General features: G+C 47.5%; 1 protein-coding gene across 1 annotated transcript in view; it reads right to left on the bottom strand.

Annotated features, from left to right (window-relative positions):
• Nucleotides 1–17,062, bottom strand: part of ETV6 (ETS variant transcription factor 6) — a 140,231-nt gene extending 123,169 nt beyond the window's left edge. Inside the window, exon 1 of the mRNA XM_059816665.1 lies at nucleotides 16,976–17,062. Coding sequence (XP_059672648.1) covers nucleotides 16,976–17,008 — 33 coding nt within the window. The 5' untranslated portion in view covers nucleotides 17,009–17,062. The remainder of the gene's footprint in view (nucleotides 1–16,975) is intronic.
• Nucleotides 17,063–20,126: the final 3,064 nt, after the last annotated feature.

Below are 20,126 nucleotides of genomic sequence, written 5' to 3'. Positions count from 1 at the left end.
GACTGTTTGTCAGCATCAGCAGTACAGAACAGCATAAATTTGTAATGAAAGTGGGGGGTTTGGCATTCAGTGTTCTCCGTCTATCTCAGAAGACTCAATACGTGCAAGTGCCTCCTTTTATTAAAGCAGCATTCTCCTTACAATTAAACCTAAATGGCACAGCCAAGGTGTGTTCAGAAATGCAAAGCAAGCCATAGCACGGTTGGAAGCCCGGAGATGACAGCAGCGGGGCCTCACGCCGATACCAGAAGGCTCATTCATACTTCCAGGCAACCGCTCTACCCTTCACACTACAAGAGCAAACCATGCTGCTTCAGACCCTTGGTGTCTGCTGGCATAAGGAGAGATGGCTTCTTGGTACAAGAACCACCACGTTTTCTTGAACCAGTGACCACTTTTCCTGTAACTACTCTATCTAGCCTAAAGGGACAGTTCTTGTAAAGAAAGTAGGCGTGAATCTTTAAAAGCTTTGGTTCTGATGTCAGGTAACACAGATCTGGCCAAAGCTTTATTCCGAGTTTCATCAATGCTTTAATCCCAGATCAGCTGGCACCACCACTGAAAAAACATGCCCTGCCCTCCTCATGTTCCCAGTTGCTCATTCCCACCTCCACGCCATGTTCAGCCTTGAGCTAGCACAAGCTGTCCATTTTAATCCAGATCTGCTGCCCTATCAACCGCGCGTCCGCCCAAACATTTGTGCCAGCCCACGGGAGGAGGAAAGGGAAGGGTGGGACAAGATCTTTCAGGGTGCTACCACCTTATCTTGAATTAAGAGTCTCATCAAACTACTTCTTCAGCAAAATAACAATAGTGCACTTTTGTAGTGCCTTAAAGAATGGTTAAAAACCTGCAGAGAAGTAACCAGCTTCACATCAGCCCAAAGTTGGATATGGGCAAATACTCCTTCACAGAGACACTGCTGGAGGCAGGGAAGGATGGTATGACAGTCTCGTACAGCCACACCATAGAAGAATTCAGGAACTAGCAGGCTTAACCTAGGATGAAGACCCAGGACCCCTGCTCAAGTCACAATTTTCACTTGCCTCACCCTATCTTGAGCAGGACCCTTCTTCATATCATGCTTAAAGAGCCTCACCTCTTATGATGCCAAATCCCACTGTACTTCAAAAGAAAACAGGTTATAGCATAGGCTGACTATATAGTCCATGACCTCCTACATGCACTTTACAGCAACAAATAGGGCAGCGTTTAGGGAGAATACCCTTACCCTGTGAAAAGGGAAATGACAGAGCATACAAGTAAGAGGCAAAACAGGAGGAGGCTAGACACTAATTAGCCACAGGAAAAAGAAACATCTCGGCACAAATTACTTGTGCCTGGAAAAATGCTTGGCGTTCAGGGCTTGTTAACGAGCCCACAGCCAGAATAATTAACAATGGACAGCAGCGAGACCTGAGACCGAGAAATGGAGGGAAGGAAGTTAACGACCTGGCCATGCGAGCAGCCTGCTACTTCTGCACACTGGGATCTGTGCGCTGCCTTTTCATTTTAGGCAGGTGCTATGCAAGCCATCAGCAATGGGAAATCAGTATGGCTAAGATTATCCTTTCATCTGACACACTGTTAAGAAATCAAAGTTAAAGTACTTTCCATTAACAGTCTCATCACTCCAAGTTTACCACTGTACTGCCATATAGATTATCAAACCTTTGCCTTTCTTTCCACTGGAAGGACAAGATCAGATGGAATACTGCTGCTTTCTAAAACCAGGCGTATCATTTAGCTCCTATTTCAAGTGACTTGAAGAACAAACAGACTTTGCAATCTCCAAGGGCTATGTTTTCCCAGTAGCCTCACCACCACCACTTTTAAGGACTGCGGCTTCAAACATGTGAAAGGTGAAGTAAAACTTGAGGTACAAACCTGAAGAAAAACACAGCATGGTGACTGCATGAACGAATAGGCTATCCATTTGGAAATGCGAGAAAGGGGCAGGCTGAGCGCTGGAAAAGGCAGGCATGAGAAAATTTAGCCGTTTCACCGGCGTAAAATGAGGGCTGCATTCAAGAGCGCACCGTTAACTGTTCATTCATCCACAGATGGCATTCCAGCACCCACTCCTGCAGCACCATGAACCATACCGATGCCCAAAGTCTGAGTGGGAACTTCAGGAGTTAAGTAGTTGAGTGTAAACAGCTAGGATATCAGTAAGTAAGAAATTAAAGATGATCTACAAAACCTGGGCAAATAATACAGTCCTTGGTCACGGGATCATGTTACTGCTGTGCTTGCACACTGGGTTAGGAAAGTGCAGGTCCAGACTCCCCATGTGGTACATGGACATATTTAATTCGCTTTTGTATGGAATGATAAAATTAACTTCCTTATGTTTAACAGTGGGAAAACAGAATTCCTTCAGCTATCAGGATCTTTTGGGAATTTCTGTTTCTGTTTTACTGTGTTGGTAGGGGGTGTAACATCTTCAGACATTCAGGCTCTATAGCCAGCACTTGGGAACAGCGAAGAAAGAGCCTGTCCCCAGAGGGACCGTCCAAGCTGGTGCGGTGGGACAGGACCTCAGGAGACAGTTAAAGGTGAGCAGGTTGTGCAGCACAGACATCACAACTAAGTCCAGCCTAAAGACAGGCCAGTATGTACCACATGAGAACAAGATGCTACTGTATCTGCCTGCTGTAGGACAGCGTTCTAGATGTGGGGCTTGGTAAAAGACACACAGGCATTTGCAGGTTTGGGATTTTTTTTTTCCTTTTAGCTAGCTCACTTCTCTAGTTCTAATTGCCCACTAACTGCATTAGCACAGGACAAGCATGGTTTGAGAAACAGCTCAACTTGCACTGAAGGAAAACATTCAGTGTACGCAGGGTCCCACGAGAAGGTCCTGTCTGCCAGCTTCCTCATTTCTTAATCGTTATGTGTAGAAAAATGAAGTCCAGGCACTCAGTAAACAACACTTCCTCCTCAATTTTCTCAGCTATTAGGAACTTGAAAAGAAGAGTCAGGGATTGAAAGACACAGAGATTGAACTATCAAATCAAGATAGTCACTCCAAAGCAGGTTTCAGGCATGCTGATGGAATAAATTAATGGAAGCGCTGGAATTGTCCCTGTATTGTTTAACACCTGTTCATCAGCCACACAGTCATGCGGTTACCTGTTTGTGCCATCCAAACAAACGCATCCTCGTCTTGCAAGGAACTGTGTTCACTTGTCTCTTATCAGCCATCAGAAGAGGTGTGGCTGACATAGCACGTAGCATTTGAATTATCTAAGAATCTAATTATTTTTCCACCCTCTGTCAGCCAAATCTTGGGAAAAACCTAGAGAAATAAAATAGGTCAGAGCACTTTATGCCAATAAATGGTGTCACAGCCCAAGAGGAGAGTCAAGGACAGGAAAATCCCCAAGAATTTTCCCGAACAAAATTCACTGAGAAGTCCTTCATAACCTGAAGAACATCCGCTTCATGAATTTCAGACGGTCGGGTTACCTCTGCTAAGGAAACATCACAACAAGATCAAGAAACAGAGCAGAAGGTCTGATTCACATGAGAGGTTCTCTCAACTGTTATTTTTCTACTTGTCAGAGGCATCTGTAGAGAGTCCAGCACCAAAGTATGAAAGCCTTAAATGAAAATGGAAAAACGCAGTAGTTCTGGTCAGCTCAAAGGTCTGTCTAAGCTAGTACCACATCTCCAGCAACACCCAGCAGGAAATGCTGAGGGTAAGAACACAAGGAATAAACTCTCCCTTGCACACTCCCCCAGCAACCCACAGGTTAGGGGCTTTCTGAGCCAAAGACTGCAGCTGTACCTTTGCAATTAATGGTCCCGAATAGATCCATCTAGTATGAACTGTCTTTTGAAACCAATTGCCTGTTTGGCCCTACATTACAACTCCTGGCAGTAAGTTTGGTAACCTCACTGTATGTTGTGTGAAAACATACTTCCCCCTGTTTAAAACTGCCGGATGCTTCCATCTGATCCTCCCTTTTCCCATACGATGAGAAATAACCCTTCCCAGTTCAGCTTCTCCCTGCCTCTCATGACCTTCTAAAGCAAATTTCTATGATTTCCACAGGAGAGTGCAATGGGCCCACCTGCTTGCAGTTGCTGCCACGGCAAACCCCTCCCCTTCACTTCTAAATTCCTTCACTTTCAATCCCACCCTATTTCCCTGGCTCCTGTTTTCCTTCCTCCACTAACCTCCAGTCCCATAGCTTAGAGCAGGTGTATAGAAATACAGATACCAGATCTCTGGTTCCAACAGCTCCCTATCTACATAGGCGTGGAGAGCCACCCCATGTCAAAGCTCAAATCTTGCAGCAGTACCGAATATCTTTAAACTTCTGTGTGTCTGGCTGTTAAGGTGGATGGGATGAGAGCCCCATACTCTGGGAGCTCTGGTGGAAATCAAGATAGAAGCTCCAACCCTGAAGTGCAGGACTGCACACCTGGACTCTTATTACCACCAGCATGTGTCTAGAAAAACCTGCAGGTGACCAGTTTGTTGGAGCTTTCAAGACTATGATAAAGTTTTCTCAGAAAACCCACAAGGACAAATTCTGAACAAAAAATGGCTATTTTTCAAGTATATGTAATTATTTTATTTCCAGAAGCATAGATACCAACCAAGGCATTCATTTTTGTGAGCAAGTAATTTAGAAGTGGGCAAGAAAAATTTTGCTGACCAGTCAAAACTGTTCAGGCTGGCTCTGTTTCTTAGGTGTTACATGGAAAGCAACCCGAAAATGGAACTTCCTCCATCCCCAAAAGCTATCGTTCTAACCACCTCTACTAATTAATTCCCTTAATTCATTTTGGGGTTTGTTGGTTTTTGTTGGTTTGTTGGTTTTTTTCTCTTCTCTTTAGAAGATGAAAACTTAAATATGCATGTGCTCACTATAATGCTTACGTTTAAATGTGCTCTAAAACCAAGCCCTACTGCAGGCCAGCTGCTCAGTGTCCTTTGTACACAAATCGCCGAAGGAGCTATCTCGATGTCTTCAATCCACGTCTTTCACACTTTCTTCACCACTGTGCCAACCACCCGCTGACATAGGTCTACCTATGTTTATTTTTTAATTGACATTAAGAACGTGACAGAACTTCAGGTGTTGTTTGCGGGAGGGTTTTTTCCTCTTTTTCAACAAAAAGGAGGCCAAGGCCCATACAGCTGAATGAGTATTTTGCCTATGACAGAGTGCTCTGTGGACCACTGATGGAAAATGGACAGGGAATTTGGAAACTCCAGTCTAGACTGAAGGAAACTGGTCCTCTCTTTCATCGGTATTTAATTTCACCTTATAACTGGACTAGCTGAAGCAATGGTTACATGATTCTTCACCTTCTAGGGACACACAGTTGGACTATGAGGTTCTCACCCCAGCAAGCAGAAAGGGCGAGCATGAGTGATGGGACAGGCCAGCCTAAGCACAGTATCACCTGCCAAGCAAATAGCAAGGGAGAGTCCCAGGTAGGCAGCAGGCAGAGGGCCCGGGGAGACCGCACTGGGGGGAGACCGCACTGGGGGGAGACTGCACTGGGGGGAGACCGCACTGGCAAAGCACAGCATTATTTGGCTGTAGGTACCAAGAGACTACACGAAACCACTCCACTCCCCATCTGTGAAGCAAGGCAATCCTAGTTCTCTACCTCACAGCGAACTGGCTGTGACAATAAACATACTAAAACATTGAGCTAATGGAGACTTCTGAGTATCTTAGAAAGCATACAGACACCTCTACCACAGGACACAAGTTCAAACCCGTTTTTAAAAGAACCTTTTCTTTCCAGGAGCACTAATGCTATAAGGGTTTTGGTTTCATTTGGAACCAGGAGGCTTGTTCTGCATCTACGATGGCTTCCTCTCTTGTCTACAAAGCCAAACCTTCACGCTAAACTGGAGCAATACCTCTCACGTCACCTGATTTTCTATTGCTTCAGCCCTCCGTGGCTAAAGAAGATGGGTTTCACCACTAAAGCATTAAGTGAAAACTCAGTACACAGGATAACATGCAGAGGACAGAAGGAGGTTCTGACTAACACTGTATTCAAGATGGATCCACCAAGGCATTATATCTAAACACATATAATTTTTCCAAGCCACTTCTTTTAAAATTTCAATTTTAAAGTGGGTTTTTTTCATTTAAAAATGAACTAAGAAATGTGGAACTACAGTGTATTGAGACCCAGTCATAACTATAACAGCAGAAAATAATTTTAAAGGTAAATCCCAAGTACAAAACTTTGTGCCATAGCATAAAAGAAAGTCCTACCATTTGAACAAGTGGGACCCACTGTTATATACCTAGAGCCCAAGCCTGCCAATGAGCCAAGCCAGCTTGGCAACAGATACAGAGAGAATATTTTCTTCTTTCAGTTTAGTTAATTAGTTCATTATAATGACTAGTTTACCCAAACTTGGAAAATGTTTTGGAGTTGCAGAAACAAGAAGCTTCTTTTCATCCTCCAGTCAACAAATAAAAATGAGGAGTGAGGGAGCAAAATCTAGTAATACTAGATCAGTGTGACAAGAAACAATCAGTGCAATTTAAAAAAAAAGATATTTCATTTGCTTAATTAAAAAGCTTGTTATTTATTAAGTAATATTACCTCAAAATGTACCAGATACTTCCTTTTCATGTACAATTATCGAAACTTTTTTTTTTTTTTTAAGAACGACTTTCATTGCTCAGGGTTTTGGTCGGGGAGACCGCACTTGTAATTTCATTTCAGTGCAAAGCCAAATGCAGTCTATCATAAAGAGCATGTAAAATTAAAAAAAAAAAAATCACCAGCAAATAAAGTAATTTTCTATTTTCCAAAATGAAAACCTATCTAAATCTGTAGGAGGCTATCCAACTACTTAAATAGATACTTGTGGACATTCTATAGATTAGCAGAAAGGAGAACTAAATCTAGGTTAAAGGCCATATTTAGCTGCACATCAATATGTTTTAATGGCTATTCAACACTGAATCACTCTCTCTTTAGGAAAAATAACTAAAAAGTACACATGCAAAACAATATTGGAATTGATTTTGTATATCCGTTCTTCTGTTTGCCATTTAAAAAAAAAAAGTAGTCACAATCAAAGCGTGATGCAAGGTCTTTACAAATGACAGCATTTCTTAGCAAGTGAGACAGTTCAGCGACTGCCTGCAACATTTGGCGAGGCAGTGAAAGCAGCAACTCTTATGCCCACGGCTGCAAGCTCCGGTTGGGACACCATTTGTCACGTATGTGAAAAAGAGCTAATGCTTCAAGAACACATTTCACATGGGTGATAATGGGAACTGGGAGACCTTTGGAAAAGCATAGTTCAACCCACATTTGGCTCCTAGAAGCAAACAATGTCTCTTCCCCATAACCAGAAAACTTCCCTTTTTTAAATGCTGATCTGTAATTCCTCTTCCACGTATTCCCTGAAGGTTTTCCCCTCTTTCATTTGAATCTGGGTAAGCAACAAAGCCAATCTCTTGCTAGTCCTAGCAACTCAGACTTCACAAATCTCAGACACAGACACACATTCTTCCTTAGCTCTCTTCCCACTTGCAATTAACTAGTGCTCTTGAAATCAAGACTGCTGGGGCTGAGACTGAAACTTAGGAAACAATCTGGAGGAGACTAATAAGCACTTGAGACCAGCCTTCCAGGGTGCAAAACTTTACATTGAAGCATCTGAATGCCTGTACATCATCAGAGCAAGTCTATCTTGACTGGGATCTTTTCCCCAAAAGACAAGAAGTCTCTGTTTCAGAAAAGGCTTAACAGACAGAAAAAGCAATCTTTCCCCTGTGTAATTATAGGTCCGCCCGTGTGTGTGTGTCCCCCACGCAGGCTGTTAGGCTTAATATCTTCCCCATATTCCTCTACCCTGTCTTTTAAATCCATTTGTACTTTTAGCCTCCATAGCATCCTGCAGCAGTGAGTTCTATATTTTAACACAGATGGAAGAAGTACTTGTTTTAATATTGCTGGCTGGCGATTTCATTGCCTGCTCTAGTTTTGTACTGTCAGAAATCACTGTTCCCCATACTACACTACTGTGCGATTTTGTAGATCTCTATCATACCTCCCTCAGCAGTCTCCTTTCCAAGCTGACGAGTCCTAGGCAATGTAGCTTCTCTTCCTACAGAAGTTTCCCCATGCAATTCCACTGCTCATTTCTGTATCTTTTTCAGTGCCACTACAAAGCTTCTTAGTAATCAGGAAAACACACAGTAACCAGAACTGATACATGGCATAGAATCAAACTGCAATATACAGATAATTTCTGTTTTACTCCCTGGCTCCTTTCCCACTACAGTTTTATTTGCCTGTTTGACCCCAACTTAAAAACTGAGCTCAGTTTTCTCTTTTATTCACCCACCAAATCATTTCCTAAAATACTATCCCAGATGCCAGACCAGTTCTGGGAGGTCCATCAGCAAACAGGACCGAACACTCAAGGAGACCTCACCGTTTCTGTTAAGCAAGAAGAGCCACGAGAGCACCTTGCTCAAAACTACCAAGAGGAAAAAAAATACTGCACTTTCTGCCCACTTCTCCAAGCCTGCAAAACTCAGCCACTGCCCGTCAACATGGTTCAGTTGGCTATGCTAACTGGCTGTGCATACGCTATTAATTCACTCTCTTCTTACTTTGAGGTTTAAAAGAAGTTGTAATTTGTCCCAGTTGGGAGGTAATAAAAGCCAGCGCACGGTCAGTCACGGATGGCTCTGATGACTCAGCTGGTGTGAGGTAGCTGGCTAAGACACTATCTTGTGTGTTTGAGCCCAGTGTTTACTGTGCAACGTGCGATACACATCTCAGGCCACATGCCATGAAATATTTTACAACCCATAACCTTCTTCCCCTGGAAGCCGCTCCCACAGTCTTCCCCGAGTCCTCTTCCAGAGAACCCATTTGCTCAAGCCATTTGACAGTACACAACCACTCAGACTGCCAACTGAGAAATATCTTTTACACCCATCACCGCTCCCGTTCCTGCAACCTGGTGCCCTTCCTGGCACCCTGGGACTTAGCAGGAACGACTGCATCCTCATCGCTCTGTGAAAACAGTTCAGCCCCTCATTTCCTCACCTCCAGGGAGATGGTGGGTCTGTCACTCCACAGTCATAGCACAGCCCCAGCCGGGCACCCGGCACCTACATGTGCCTACACCAGGCTGCCCGACCCAGCACAACAGTGCTCTGAACTGAAGGGAGCTGGTCCTCTGGAGCTGAGGTGAGGCTGCTGGGACCAGAGCCGCCCCAGTAGAAAGGCAGTGGCACAGATGACAACGACCCATCAGTGCCACCCCCATCGCTCTGCAGGCTTCAGGTTGCGCAGTGGTGCCCGCTGGAAATATCCAAGCAGCTTCTCACGGATGTGGCAGGGAGGACCCATCTGCCAGGGAACGTTTTTTCCGGTAGCCTCCAGTGATAACTGGGACCAACACCCTCACCCCAGTGCCCCCGGTTCCTCACACCCTACCACCTCTAACCTCAGCCCCTGGACAGGTCAGAGAAGGCTTGGCTTTGCCCGTGTTTTAAAGCGCAGGGCAGGTAGGAAGATGAGAACTCACTGTTCAAGGGGGAATATGGTGAAACAACAATCTCCAGTCCTAATCCACCAGAAGAAAAAAGGATTACTTCTGTCATGGGGGGGAATCCCAACACAGACCTCGGATGAGTTTCTAGGAAGTGGGAAGGAGCTCCCCAATACTGCTGAAATGCTGGGTTTGCTCCATTTGACCTCCAAGCACACCAGCAGAGCTTCACAGCGCTCCATCAATGACGGAAACCACTTTTATGTGAAGCCCTTTTTAGGAAAAAAAGGAGAAAGAGAAAAGGAAAATGCAGTTTGCAGATATTGAATGCATTGCTGTGGCCCTACTAACTGGATAAATCTGTCTCTGAATTCTAGAACTACTATCTCTGGCACTTTTGTTAAACATTTCATTTATCTGGTAGAACTCCAAGCTCCTGGATTTCCACAGAATCCCATACCATTTAGAAAACATTCCTAGTTTCTGTTAATAGATATTTTGGAGGATCCCACTGAAGACATAACGGAAAAATCACTTCAGCCATACTCTGTTGAAATGCAAACTATACAATCTCACTCTCTACTGCATTCCATCAGTTTTAAGGATACTCCTTACTGGATGCCAGTTGGTTTCCTCCAGATTAAACTCTCAGCACTTTTCAAAACAAATAATTTCCAAGCTTGATCAGACCCTACCTGAGCTAGCTAGAAAAACAAACAAAACAAAACTACAACAAAAGCAGACAAAAACCCAAACAAACAAAAAAACCACCAAAACAAAAAAAAACCCCACAAAACTAAAAACTCCAAGAAATCACTCATCATTCTTATTTATAACCACATTTAATTTAATTTTAAAATTAAACATCCAAACTCTGGATTTAATATTAGCCAGCTGTTAATAGTTGAACATGTAAAGCCCAGTTGTCACATGCAAAGTATTTTTGTGGAGTTGTACTAACACTTAACTCTTGCAGTCACACCCGATACTACTCTTGGCATTATACACATCTTTAAAATGATTTACAATGCTATTTATTTCCGTGTGCAAACATTCCATAGAACACCAACATAAAATACCGCATTGAGAATCTCTCTCTCTTTCATACCCATTTTCTCTCCAGACTGTCTTAACCAGGACAGTATTTGCAAACTGTACAAGAACAACACTGAAGCAAAGAAACTGCATGTGGCTTAACAAAGAATAACCTTTGGAAAATCATTTAGATGGAAGAATCATTTATAGCTTTCCTTAATTGCTCTACCCAGTTCACTTTGGAGCTCAGTAGCATTACAGAAGAGAAGCAATACCATCTATCAGTGAAAAGCTTAACTCCTTCCAAAAATCCTTTATTTACCACTGCTCCAAACATTCCATAAATAAGTTCAACTTCAGCTGGAGTTTTCTGCATTTATTTCCCTGCCAGCAGTGGCATTTTTGGAAAAAAAAAAAAATAATCAGTATAATCTAGGCTTGAGTTCCATATGTTACTAAAGAAGTAGATAAAGAGAGTGGCTGTCTTCTGTGCTCCAGCAAAACACTGCCTGAAGACAACTCAGCAACACCAGAACCCATAAGGTTAAATTTGGCTTGGGTTGTAGACCTAAAAAAATAACCCACGACAGCAGGAATCAATTGCCACAACCCTGCTGTTAAAGGCACAGGAGTTTTGGTGGCCTGTCTGGTCTCTTTGCTCGAGCTGAACCTAAGCACATACCTGGGCTCCGTTTGGTTTCTTCACGACTGCCTAGAGGAACATCCCACCCCTGGGCTGTCCTGGGTGGCCTCCTTCCCTCAAGAGACACAGGGACAGACTGCGACCTAAAAATTAATTGTTGTGACAGTGCTAGCAGCTGACCACCAGCCACTGCCTTTGCCAGTGGGTCCTCCCTTGTCAGATGATGAAGGTGTATCTGATCTAACAGAGAGGGATGTCCTCCTACCCCCAAGAAAAAATAACACCTGGGACAATGGAGTACACAGCCTGCTCTGCATTCAGCTTCAGGGAGCCCTGGGAAGGACAGTGGTCAGGGGAAGGCGGCGGGGACTGCTCTGGCAGCCGTCCCTCCCAGGCACTTCTGCCCTGGGCCAGGAGGAGGATTGTGGCAGAACAGCTACGCCTGCACCATGTGCCTGCTTCTCCCAAAGCCAAGTTCAATGCAGGCTGTGGGCACAGCAACACCACCCTGCCCGCACATGGCTCATCCAGCCATAGGGACATGGTGAAGCAGTAATATCTTGCTCTCTCCAGCTGCTCAGCAGAGGTAGGTGGCCCCTACCAAAAAAGCCAACAGCCAAACAACAACCACCCCTTCGCCCCCAAACACCATGTGAACTAAAAAGCCAGGAACAAATCAGACCACTCTGTCACTGATTTCTGTAATAAACACAATTTGTTTCCATGCTGCATTACAAATACTAAGCCTCACTACCTCCCTGCAGAACTAAGTTCATTATTATTTTATGCCTGTTTCACAGATAGGGAAAGCAAAGGCCAAAGTGAAAATTTTCAGAACCACTTGCTTTTGAACTGCTGTTGCTCTGGGGATGCCCATCTGAAGGCACTGAACCACAAATACTCCAAAACAAATTCATTAAAAAAAATACAAATTAGCCAATTTTTGGCTTGTAGGTCAGAACCACACCGTTGGCCAAAAACACACGTTGCCTTAGCTCTCTTTTCTCACAGTAAGGAGGTTATTAGGAAAGCTTTTGTCAAAAGACTTCAGAAGGCAAGCATTCAAGGACCCAGATAACTTTTCTAAAAGGCAGAAACCTCACTTCTTTGTAACTGTACAAGACTTCATCTCCTGCTTATCATCATTTCTATCAGCAGAGCACTCCTTAGCCACCTCCCTCCAAAAGGCACTTTGAGATGCAAGGTGCAATATGCATGTAAATTATCATTAAAGTATCCTCTGTTTAATTGGGGCATTTCAGATTGGGGCTGCTGTTTTAATGGGTTGCCTCCCAGGAAACTGACTTCACCTGTAATGACACAGTGAATAGTAATGACCAGTGTTTAATTGGGGCAGTGGTAGTAAAATTTTGCTTCAGAGGGAGTAAGTTTAGCTGGTGCCAAGGAGTTAAGTGATTAATCAGGTGTTAAATAGTATGTACTTCTAAACACTGGTCTTCTCCCATTCAATACTACACCCACTGAACTTAATGAGAGTTTTGTCATTGACACTAACAGAAGAAGCACCCCCCTCCTAGTACACAAGTTCGCTAATAAACATTAAGGAACATACTCTGCACTAACAGATACTCAGCCTTGGTTTAAGGGTAACAGGATTCTGGCTGTGTGGTGCTGAACAGTCTCTCAGCATGGGAAGCCTTCAGTGGGAGAGAGCTCTTTGCAAAAACAGCATCAATGAAGTATTAGGAAACATAAAGCACTACTTAATTTTTAAGTAAATCTGGGGAAGCCAGTTAAGATTGAAAGCTGAAACACTATGCTGATTCTTTGCCCTTACACGATCAGTCTTTTTTTCCTCTTCCTTTTTTAAATGATTACAAAGTACATCCTCAAATCCAAAACGAGCACCCGTGAGACACGTCCTTGAGCTACGGGGTTCTGTGCTGACTCCTGCGGTGCCCATGCAATCACAAGTGCCACTACATCCAGCTGACTGCAAGAGAAAGAGCTCGCATCCACCAGCGAACAGCTGCATAAAATCTCCGCTGGAGTCAGTAGTGAAACCCAACTTGCAGGAAGGCTCCGTGCCTTCCACTCTGCCCACAGAAAGCATTCTCAGCCCAAGCATCAGGCAGGCGCACACAAGGGAGCCTGGGCTCAGAGAAGCCCTGGTCTGGGAGATCTGAAGCAGCTGATTCCCCTCCCACCCCCCCGGCCCTATATTCCCAGTTTTAGTTCCACCACAACTCCACGCTTATGCCAGCACAATTGTTTGTATGGTCGCATGGTAAATCAGACTAAGCATCTGAAAGTGCCGGATTTATAAAAAGGAAAATAAACAAATTAAACTGGACCCTTTGGGACACTTCTATTTGCCTGCTGAATTTTGAGCCTCCATATGACACCACCGTGATACTCTCAAGGTATTATAATTTCAGGAAAAACATAGGGCAAGCCTCACAATCAGAAAGCTCCAGATGAGGTTTTAAACAGAACTCATCACCACATGGACCTTAATTAACCACAAAAATCATTACCTGTGTCTAAAGTTCTAGTCCTGTCTCCCTTTGAGCTTTTGCTCTCATGCAAGCCTTTGCCAAGATGTTTACACTCTCCCTGTGCCTCAATTCTCCCATCTGGGGGAGGAGAGGTGAGGCCGTAAGGATCACTTGCCAATACTGTAATGAGTGCCAACGTTGTGGCAGTTATTTACAATAATATAATCAGCTAACTACTATGGCTCAGGATCAGAGGAACAGGTTTACTACCAAAGTAGACATCCCAACAGCTGGGATGAAAAAAGTGTCCGAATACAGCACCCACACCAGATGTCCCCTCCCAACCCACCTCAGACCGCAGCCCTCAGGCACTCTCGGGCTGGAGTCTGCCACAAGCCTGAAGCCTATCGGCTCACGCAGAGAGTACGCCGATGCCGTAAGTTGTAGCGAACACTGAGGGTCCAACCTTCACGCTCATCTTCTGACCCCCAAGATCTTATTTTCTAAACCCCAGCGATGACTTCTCTCTGCAGTTTTAGACTCTTTACGCACACACTTACAATAGCACAGTTGGAGTTACCGGGTCTGCTTGCCATCAGCCAGGCAAGCACACACCCAAGCGTTGGCAAGATCAGTATATGAGCATTATATTTCTCCTCTCTCAGAGTAAGAGTTAATGTAAGTAAGCACACATACTTGCCACAAAGCAAACACGTATCAATATACAATCACACGTACATACTGATAAGTACTTGACATGAACTGAGATATTACTGCAAGTTTATATTGATTACCAGTAGTTAAATATATACCAAAACTTCACCTCCACAAAGTTTTCCAAAATCTTACTAGAGCGCTTCTCTAATAAGGTGAGATAGGGAGACCGTGCACTGAGCAGCTCGGGCATAAACAAATCACTAGCCTTCACTCCCTCTGCTGAAGCTTTCCACGGTTCATCACCCCAGTTGCTGCGGCATTTACTGCACGCACCCTTGCCTCGCGTTGGAAGAGGAAGGGAAAAAAAGAAATACATAGAAAATACATCCACCAGCACCACCGCTTGCAGTTCACAGGCTCCTAATGAAACTCTGCAACACCCTCGCAGCACAATACTTGGCTACTTTTCAGAACAACACAGCAGCTCAGCAGCGAAGTTGGAGTACGGTGCGGAGCTTGCTCCTCTGCCTTGGCCTCACACTCTGTGCCACAAGCCGGACTGGCACGCTGAAGAAGTAATCAATCGTACCTGTAGAATCACACTACCATTTAAACAACTCCTTTTAAATCCAGCTGCTGATCACAACCACCTTTAACTCTGCCTGGTTGAAACAAGTGTCCAAAAAACAATGGTAGTTAGAAAAACTGAAGAGAAAGTTATCCAGAATGGTTTGGCTGGTGAAGAAATGCTATCATTTGAAATTCACATTTCTGTCTGAAAATATGTACTCTCTGTATCACCAACAGAGAAGCCAACAACAGTAATTTCTGTCTTCCGACAAAGATAACTGCAAGGGTCAGCATGTAAACAAATCACACATTAAAAAATAAAAATAAGTTCAGACCATGATGTTTAGAAAGTCACTTGGGGGAAAAAAAAAAAAATCTGTTTCCCAGTATCTCTCTAAACATAATGAAAAATTGGCATTTAATCATTTCAAGGCTCAAATAGAAGTTTGCTTCTATCTCTCCTGCTATGTAGCTGATCCCTTACAGTATGACTCTGTAACATACCTTAGTGAGGTTAGGGAAGGACCAGTTCTACTGTTCCTGAAATCAACAGTAATTTCGTTGCTGACTTCAGTAAGAACAGAAGAAAGCCTCGTATTTTCAAAATGACATATCTTAAAACCAAGGAAACACAACTTGTACGACACTACTTTTTCCCCCTGACATTCATTTGTGTTCTTCTGTCCAGTGAACACATCCTACCTTTCCACAGGGTTTACTAGAAAAAACAGTAGTTATATTTCAGTTTATATATATAGGGATCTGCTTAGTTAATTGTACACATTTTGCCTGCATTAGCATTTTGCCATACTGTAACACGCATACAATACCCTATTATCCAATTTGTCTGTCTGTGTTATGAAAAGTCAGACGAGACTCTCTTAAGCCGTGAGACTTCACGGGACACAGGCCTGAACACATTTAACTCGGCAAGAGAAAATACACCCAGAAGTTTTCAAATTGTGGTCACACCGTATAGAACACAAAACTCCCACCGTAAACATACACACACACACGCACGAGACAAGCAAACAAAAAAGCGTCACTCTTTTAAGCTGAATAATTAAGCGTTTATTCCAGGCTCTTGCTCTTAGAGAGAGTCTGGAAGTCACCTCTTCTTTCCAGGCAGGGAGAGACAACCGCTAAAGCACTCTTACTCGGACAGAGTTAGTCGCGAGCAGAAGGGAGACTCCAGGCTGGCAACAGGGCAAAGCGACTCCTGAAGAAAACGCGTAATTGAAACAAAACCGAGGGGTGAGGGCAGGCGAGAGGAAAGCACTATTTCTAGTGGGCTGCTAGATAGGAAGGGTCTGGACAAAAAAGGAAACTCAATTTTGTTTCCATTGTCTCAGCTTTATACCGCCTCCACTTAAACCGAGAAACTTCACGGGGCAACCCCTTCTTCAACAGGCCAAGCCACGGGGAAACGCATCCTCCAGGCGCGGGCAGAGCGGGGCCAGGCTGCGCAGCCCTGGACGGGGCAAGCGACGCCAGTAAATGCAGTGACTAAAAGTAAATAATACGGATATTACAAAAAAAAAAAAAAAATTCAAGGCAAAAAATAAAAAGAAAGCCCCACAACCCACAGCTGGTGGAAGCGGCAGCATCTCCCCGACGGCAGGAAACTTTCTGCGAAGTTGCTGGCGGGGGACGGCGGGCAGCCAGCCCCGCGGGAGGCCAGGCCGGGCTCCGGGGCTCCCCTCAAAGCCCCCAGCGCGCCGCCGGCTCCTGCCCTGAAAATCCCGGCCGCCGCGGCTTTGCCCTGCGTGTCCCCCCGGGGCAGGCGCAGGGCGCTGACAAGCGACGGGAGCCGCGTCCCTGCGGCCGCCTCCCGCGTGCCCCCCCCGCCCGCGGCCGGTCGCCAGCGCGGGGAGCTCCGCGGTCCTGACGGCCACGGCTGAGGGCTGCGCGCCCCGCGGACGTGGGGGGGCACCGACACCCCCCCCCCCCCCCGCGACCGCCCTTCACGCGAGGCGGGGAAAGAAGAGGAAGAAACAGCTATTTTCACCCAAATCACCCTGGGCAACGCACGGCGCCCACCGCCCCGAGGCGACCCGCGCTGACAGCGGCCGGACGGACCCAGGGACGGGGCTTTACCTTGATGCAACACTGAGCAGGAGCCTCAGACATCTCTCAGGAGGGAAACGGCGAAGCCCGGCGGGGCGGGCGCGGGCGGACGGGAAGTTCTCGGGCTTTCCCCACTTTCCGCTCCTCTCCCGGCCCGGCGGCGCGGCGCGGCGCGGCCCGACCCGGCCCGTCCCCTCAAGGGGAAGTTACTGCCGCCACCATCGCCCGGCGGCGGGCGCGGCGCGGCCCGCGGAGCTGCCCGGGGGAGGCGCTCCGCCGCCGGAGTCCCCTCCTCAGCGCCGCCGCTCCTCTGAGGGCGCGCGATCGCTCCCGCCCACCCCCCCCGCCCCGCGCGCGCCTGTGGCCCTGCGCGCGCGTGTGTGTGTGTGTGTGTGTGCGCGTGTGACTGCGCGCTCTCCGCCCGTGCGAGTCCGTCTGCGAGCCGGTCCGCGCGCGCGCGGCACGGGGAGCGGGGCGGGGGGGGGGGGGGGGTGGCAGGGGGAGGGGCGGGCGCTGCCCGCGCGGCCCCGCTCCCCGCCGGTGTTTTCCTTCCTGGAAGAGAGAAACCGAAAGGCGGCGGGGGCCGGGCCGGGCCGGGCCGGGCTGGCGCTGCGCCCCGCCCCGCGCCGCTCATTGATCCGGAGTTTCGGGGCCGAAACTGACGTGGGTTCCCGGCACCCCGCACCGCCCCTTAAAGGGGCCGCGCCGGCAGGAGACGGCCGCCGGCGGGGAGGGGTGAGGCCGGGGCGGGAGTGCGGCGAGCCGCCGGCGCCCTCGGGTGCCGATGCGGGTCTGCCATAAGCGGAGGAGCGGCCGGAGGGGCGCAGCCGGGGCGCGTCGTCCTGTTTAGCGTCATTTGACTTCGCGGGGTGCCGCGGCGGGGACGGGGGGGGGTGCGCGCGCCCTTTAAACGCCGCGCGCCGATGCGGGCCTGCAGCGCCGGGCCGGGCAACGGGATGGGCGAACATGGCGGGGGGTGGCGCGCCGGCCCGCGGGCAGCACAATGGCCTTTGTTCCGCCGCCGCGGCTGCCCCTTTAAGAGCCGCGACCAGGAAATGAGGCTCGGGTTACCGCGGGGCACGGGAAGTCCGGGGCGGCGGCAGCGGGAGGGGGTGGTGGCACCGCCGGCCCGTGTTCCCCCCCCCGCCGCCGGCCCCCCGCGTGGCCCAGCCCGCCGCCCCACGGAGCCCCCCGCCTGTGAGTGCAAAGGCAAAGGGACCGAGGGGGGAGCGGGAGGCGTCGTTCCGCCCCACCCCGGTACCCGGCGCCCCCAGCCCCACGGCAGGACGGCGGCCCCGGGGGAACCCTCCGGCGAGGGAAGCCCCCGGGGCTCTGCCTGGCTTTACACCCCGCAGCGAGGCGAACGTAGCTCAGCGCGGAGGTTCGGGGGGCGTTGTGTCACCCGCAACGTATGGGATCCATAGCGTAACGTGCGTTATTTCCCGCTGCAATGGCATTACGCTGTTCTCCTTCACCCTCCAGCTCCGGGAGTCACAGGACTGAGTACAGCCCTCGCGACGAGGGTGGAAGGCGAAAAAACCCTCGGCCACCTCTTTGTCTAAATCTCTCTTGGTGATTTTAAAGACAGTTTTCGGTGTCCTGGTTGGTTTTTGGATGCGCCCGCTTTATTGCGAGTCCCGAACGTGCCTGGAGCACAGCCCCGCTTGTACCCGCGTCGCTGCAAGGCAGAACCACCCCTGGAGCCAGCTGTAAGGATGCTGTGCGTTGGGCTAGAATAGGCTCCTCTTAAGTCATTCTGCGCTACCAAAAATAGCAAACGAGAGGGAATCCTACCAGGGTGTTTTAAAGCAAGCCTTAGCTCACGTTACGTGGCGTCCGCTTAACAGTGGCACGCTTGCGTCGAATGCTGCGCCGCTTCACCTGCGTGGCCGAGCGGCGAGGCTGCTGGGATCTCCCGGTAGGCATCCCTTGGCGGGCTACCGCAGGCTATTCTGCAAACCAGGACCGACTCCCTGCAGCCTCTTACCGCTTCGGCCAGTCCCTGAAACTGAACGAGGAAGAGGGAGGGAAGGTACTATTCCCTCTCAGCCTAGCAACCAATGACCCTTTTTTAATGTAGGGCCAACTCAATGATAAAGGATTCATATTTTCCTGTCGTCCCTCGGCATGGCTGAGCTGCTGGAATAGAGTCGTTGCATCTCTATTGCTTTTACAATGCCGCTCTCGCCCCTATTATTCTCTCTGCTTCATCACGATGACATTTTCCCTTTCTACCCTCCATGATTACCACTGGCTTTCCCCAAGTGCTGAGTCATTATTCCGTATCTCGTGGCGAGTTGGATTTTTTGTGATTCCTTGTATTAAATGTAGAAATTAGAGGTGGGAAAGACCTGTTAGGTCATGTACTCCGCAGCCCTGCTGGTAGAGGATTTACAGCCCGTGCTTGATTGCTCTGTCCACTGTCGTTTGAAATGCCTCAGGTAACGGGGCTTCCACCTCTTTCTTTTGAAGACTATTTCACGGTCCGGCAAGTCCCGTGGTCAGGAAGATATTTGGCCTATATTTTCATTTGTCCAGTTTCACCCAATTACTCCTGGTTATAACCATGTATTGTACTCCCCTAAACAATTTTTCTCCTCTCTGGCTGCTTGTGCCTTGCACCCAGGTATCCATTCTTTTCCTAGCCATTGTCATTCGTTCTTTTTATCTCCTTTCATTAATCAGTCCCTGCAGCCACTTTTTATCATTGTTGTTGGTCTTCTCTGATTCCCATCCAATTGGTAATCATCTCCTCAGCCCACGGATGCCCACATTTAGGGATAAGTATATTGCTCTCTACAATTACCTGAAAGGGGGTTGCAGAGAGGTGGGTGTTGGTCTCTTCTCCCAAGTGACCAGCAACAGGACAAGAGGAAATAGCCTCAAATTGTGCCAGGGGAGGTTTAGACTGGATATTAGGAAAAATTTCTTTACTGAGAGAGTGGTGAAGCATTGGAACAGGCTGCCCAGGGAGGTGGTGGAGTCACCATCCCTGTGGAGGTGTTCAAGGAACGTGTGGACGTGGCATTGCGGGACACGGTTTAATGGGCATGGTGGTATTGGATCAATGGTTGGACTTGATGATTTTACAGGACTTTTCCAACCTTAATGATTCTGTGGTCCTTTGTGAATGCAGCCAAAACCCCATCACAGTTTAGTTTGTCTCCAAGTCGTCTCAGAA

This window comes from Gavia stellata, chromosome 4 (genome assembly GCF_030936135.1).
Source record: "Gavia stellata isolate bGavSte3 chromosome 4, bGavSte3.hap2, whole genome shotgun sequence".
NCBI classification, from domain to species: Eukaryota; Metazoa; Chordata; class Aves; order Gaviiformes; family Gaviidae; genus Gavia; species Gavia stellata.
This window is presented reverse-complemented; position numbering and strand designations above follow the sequence as displayed.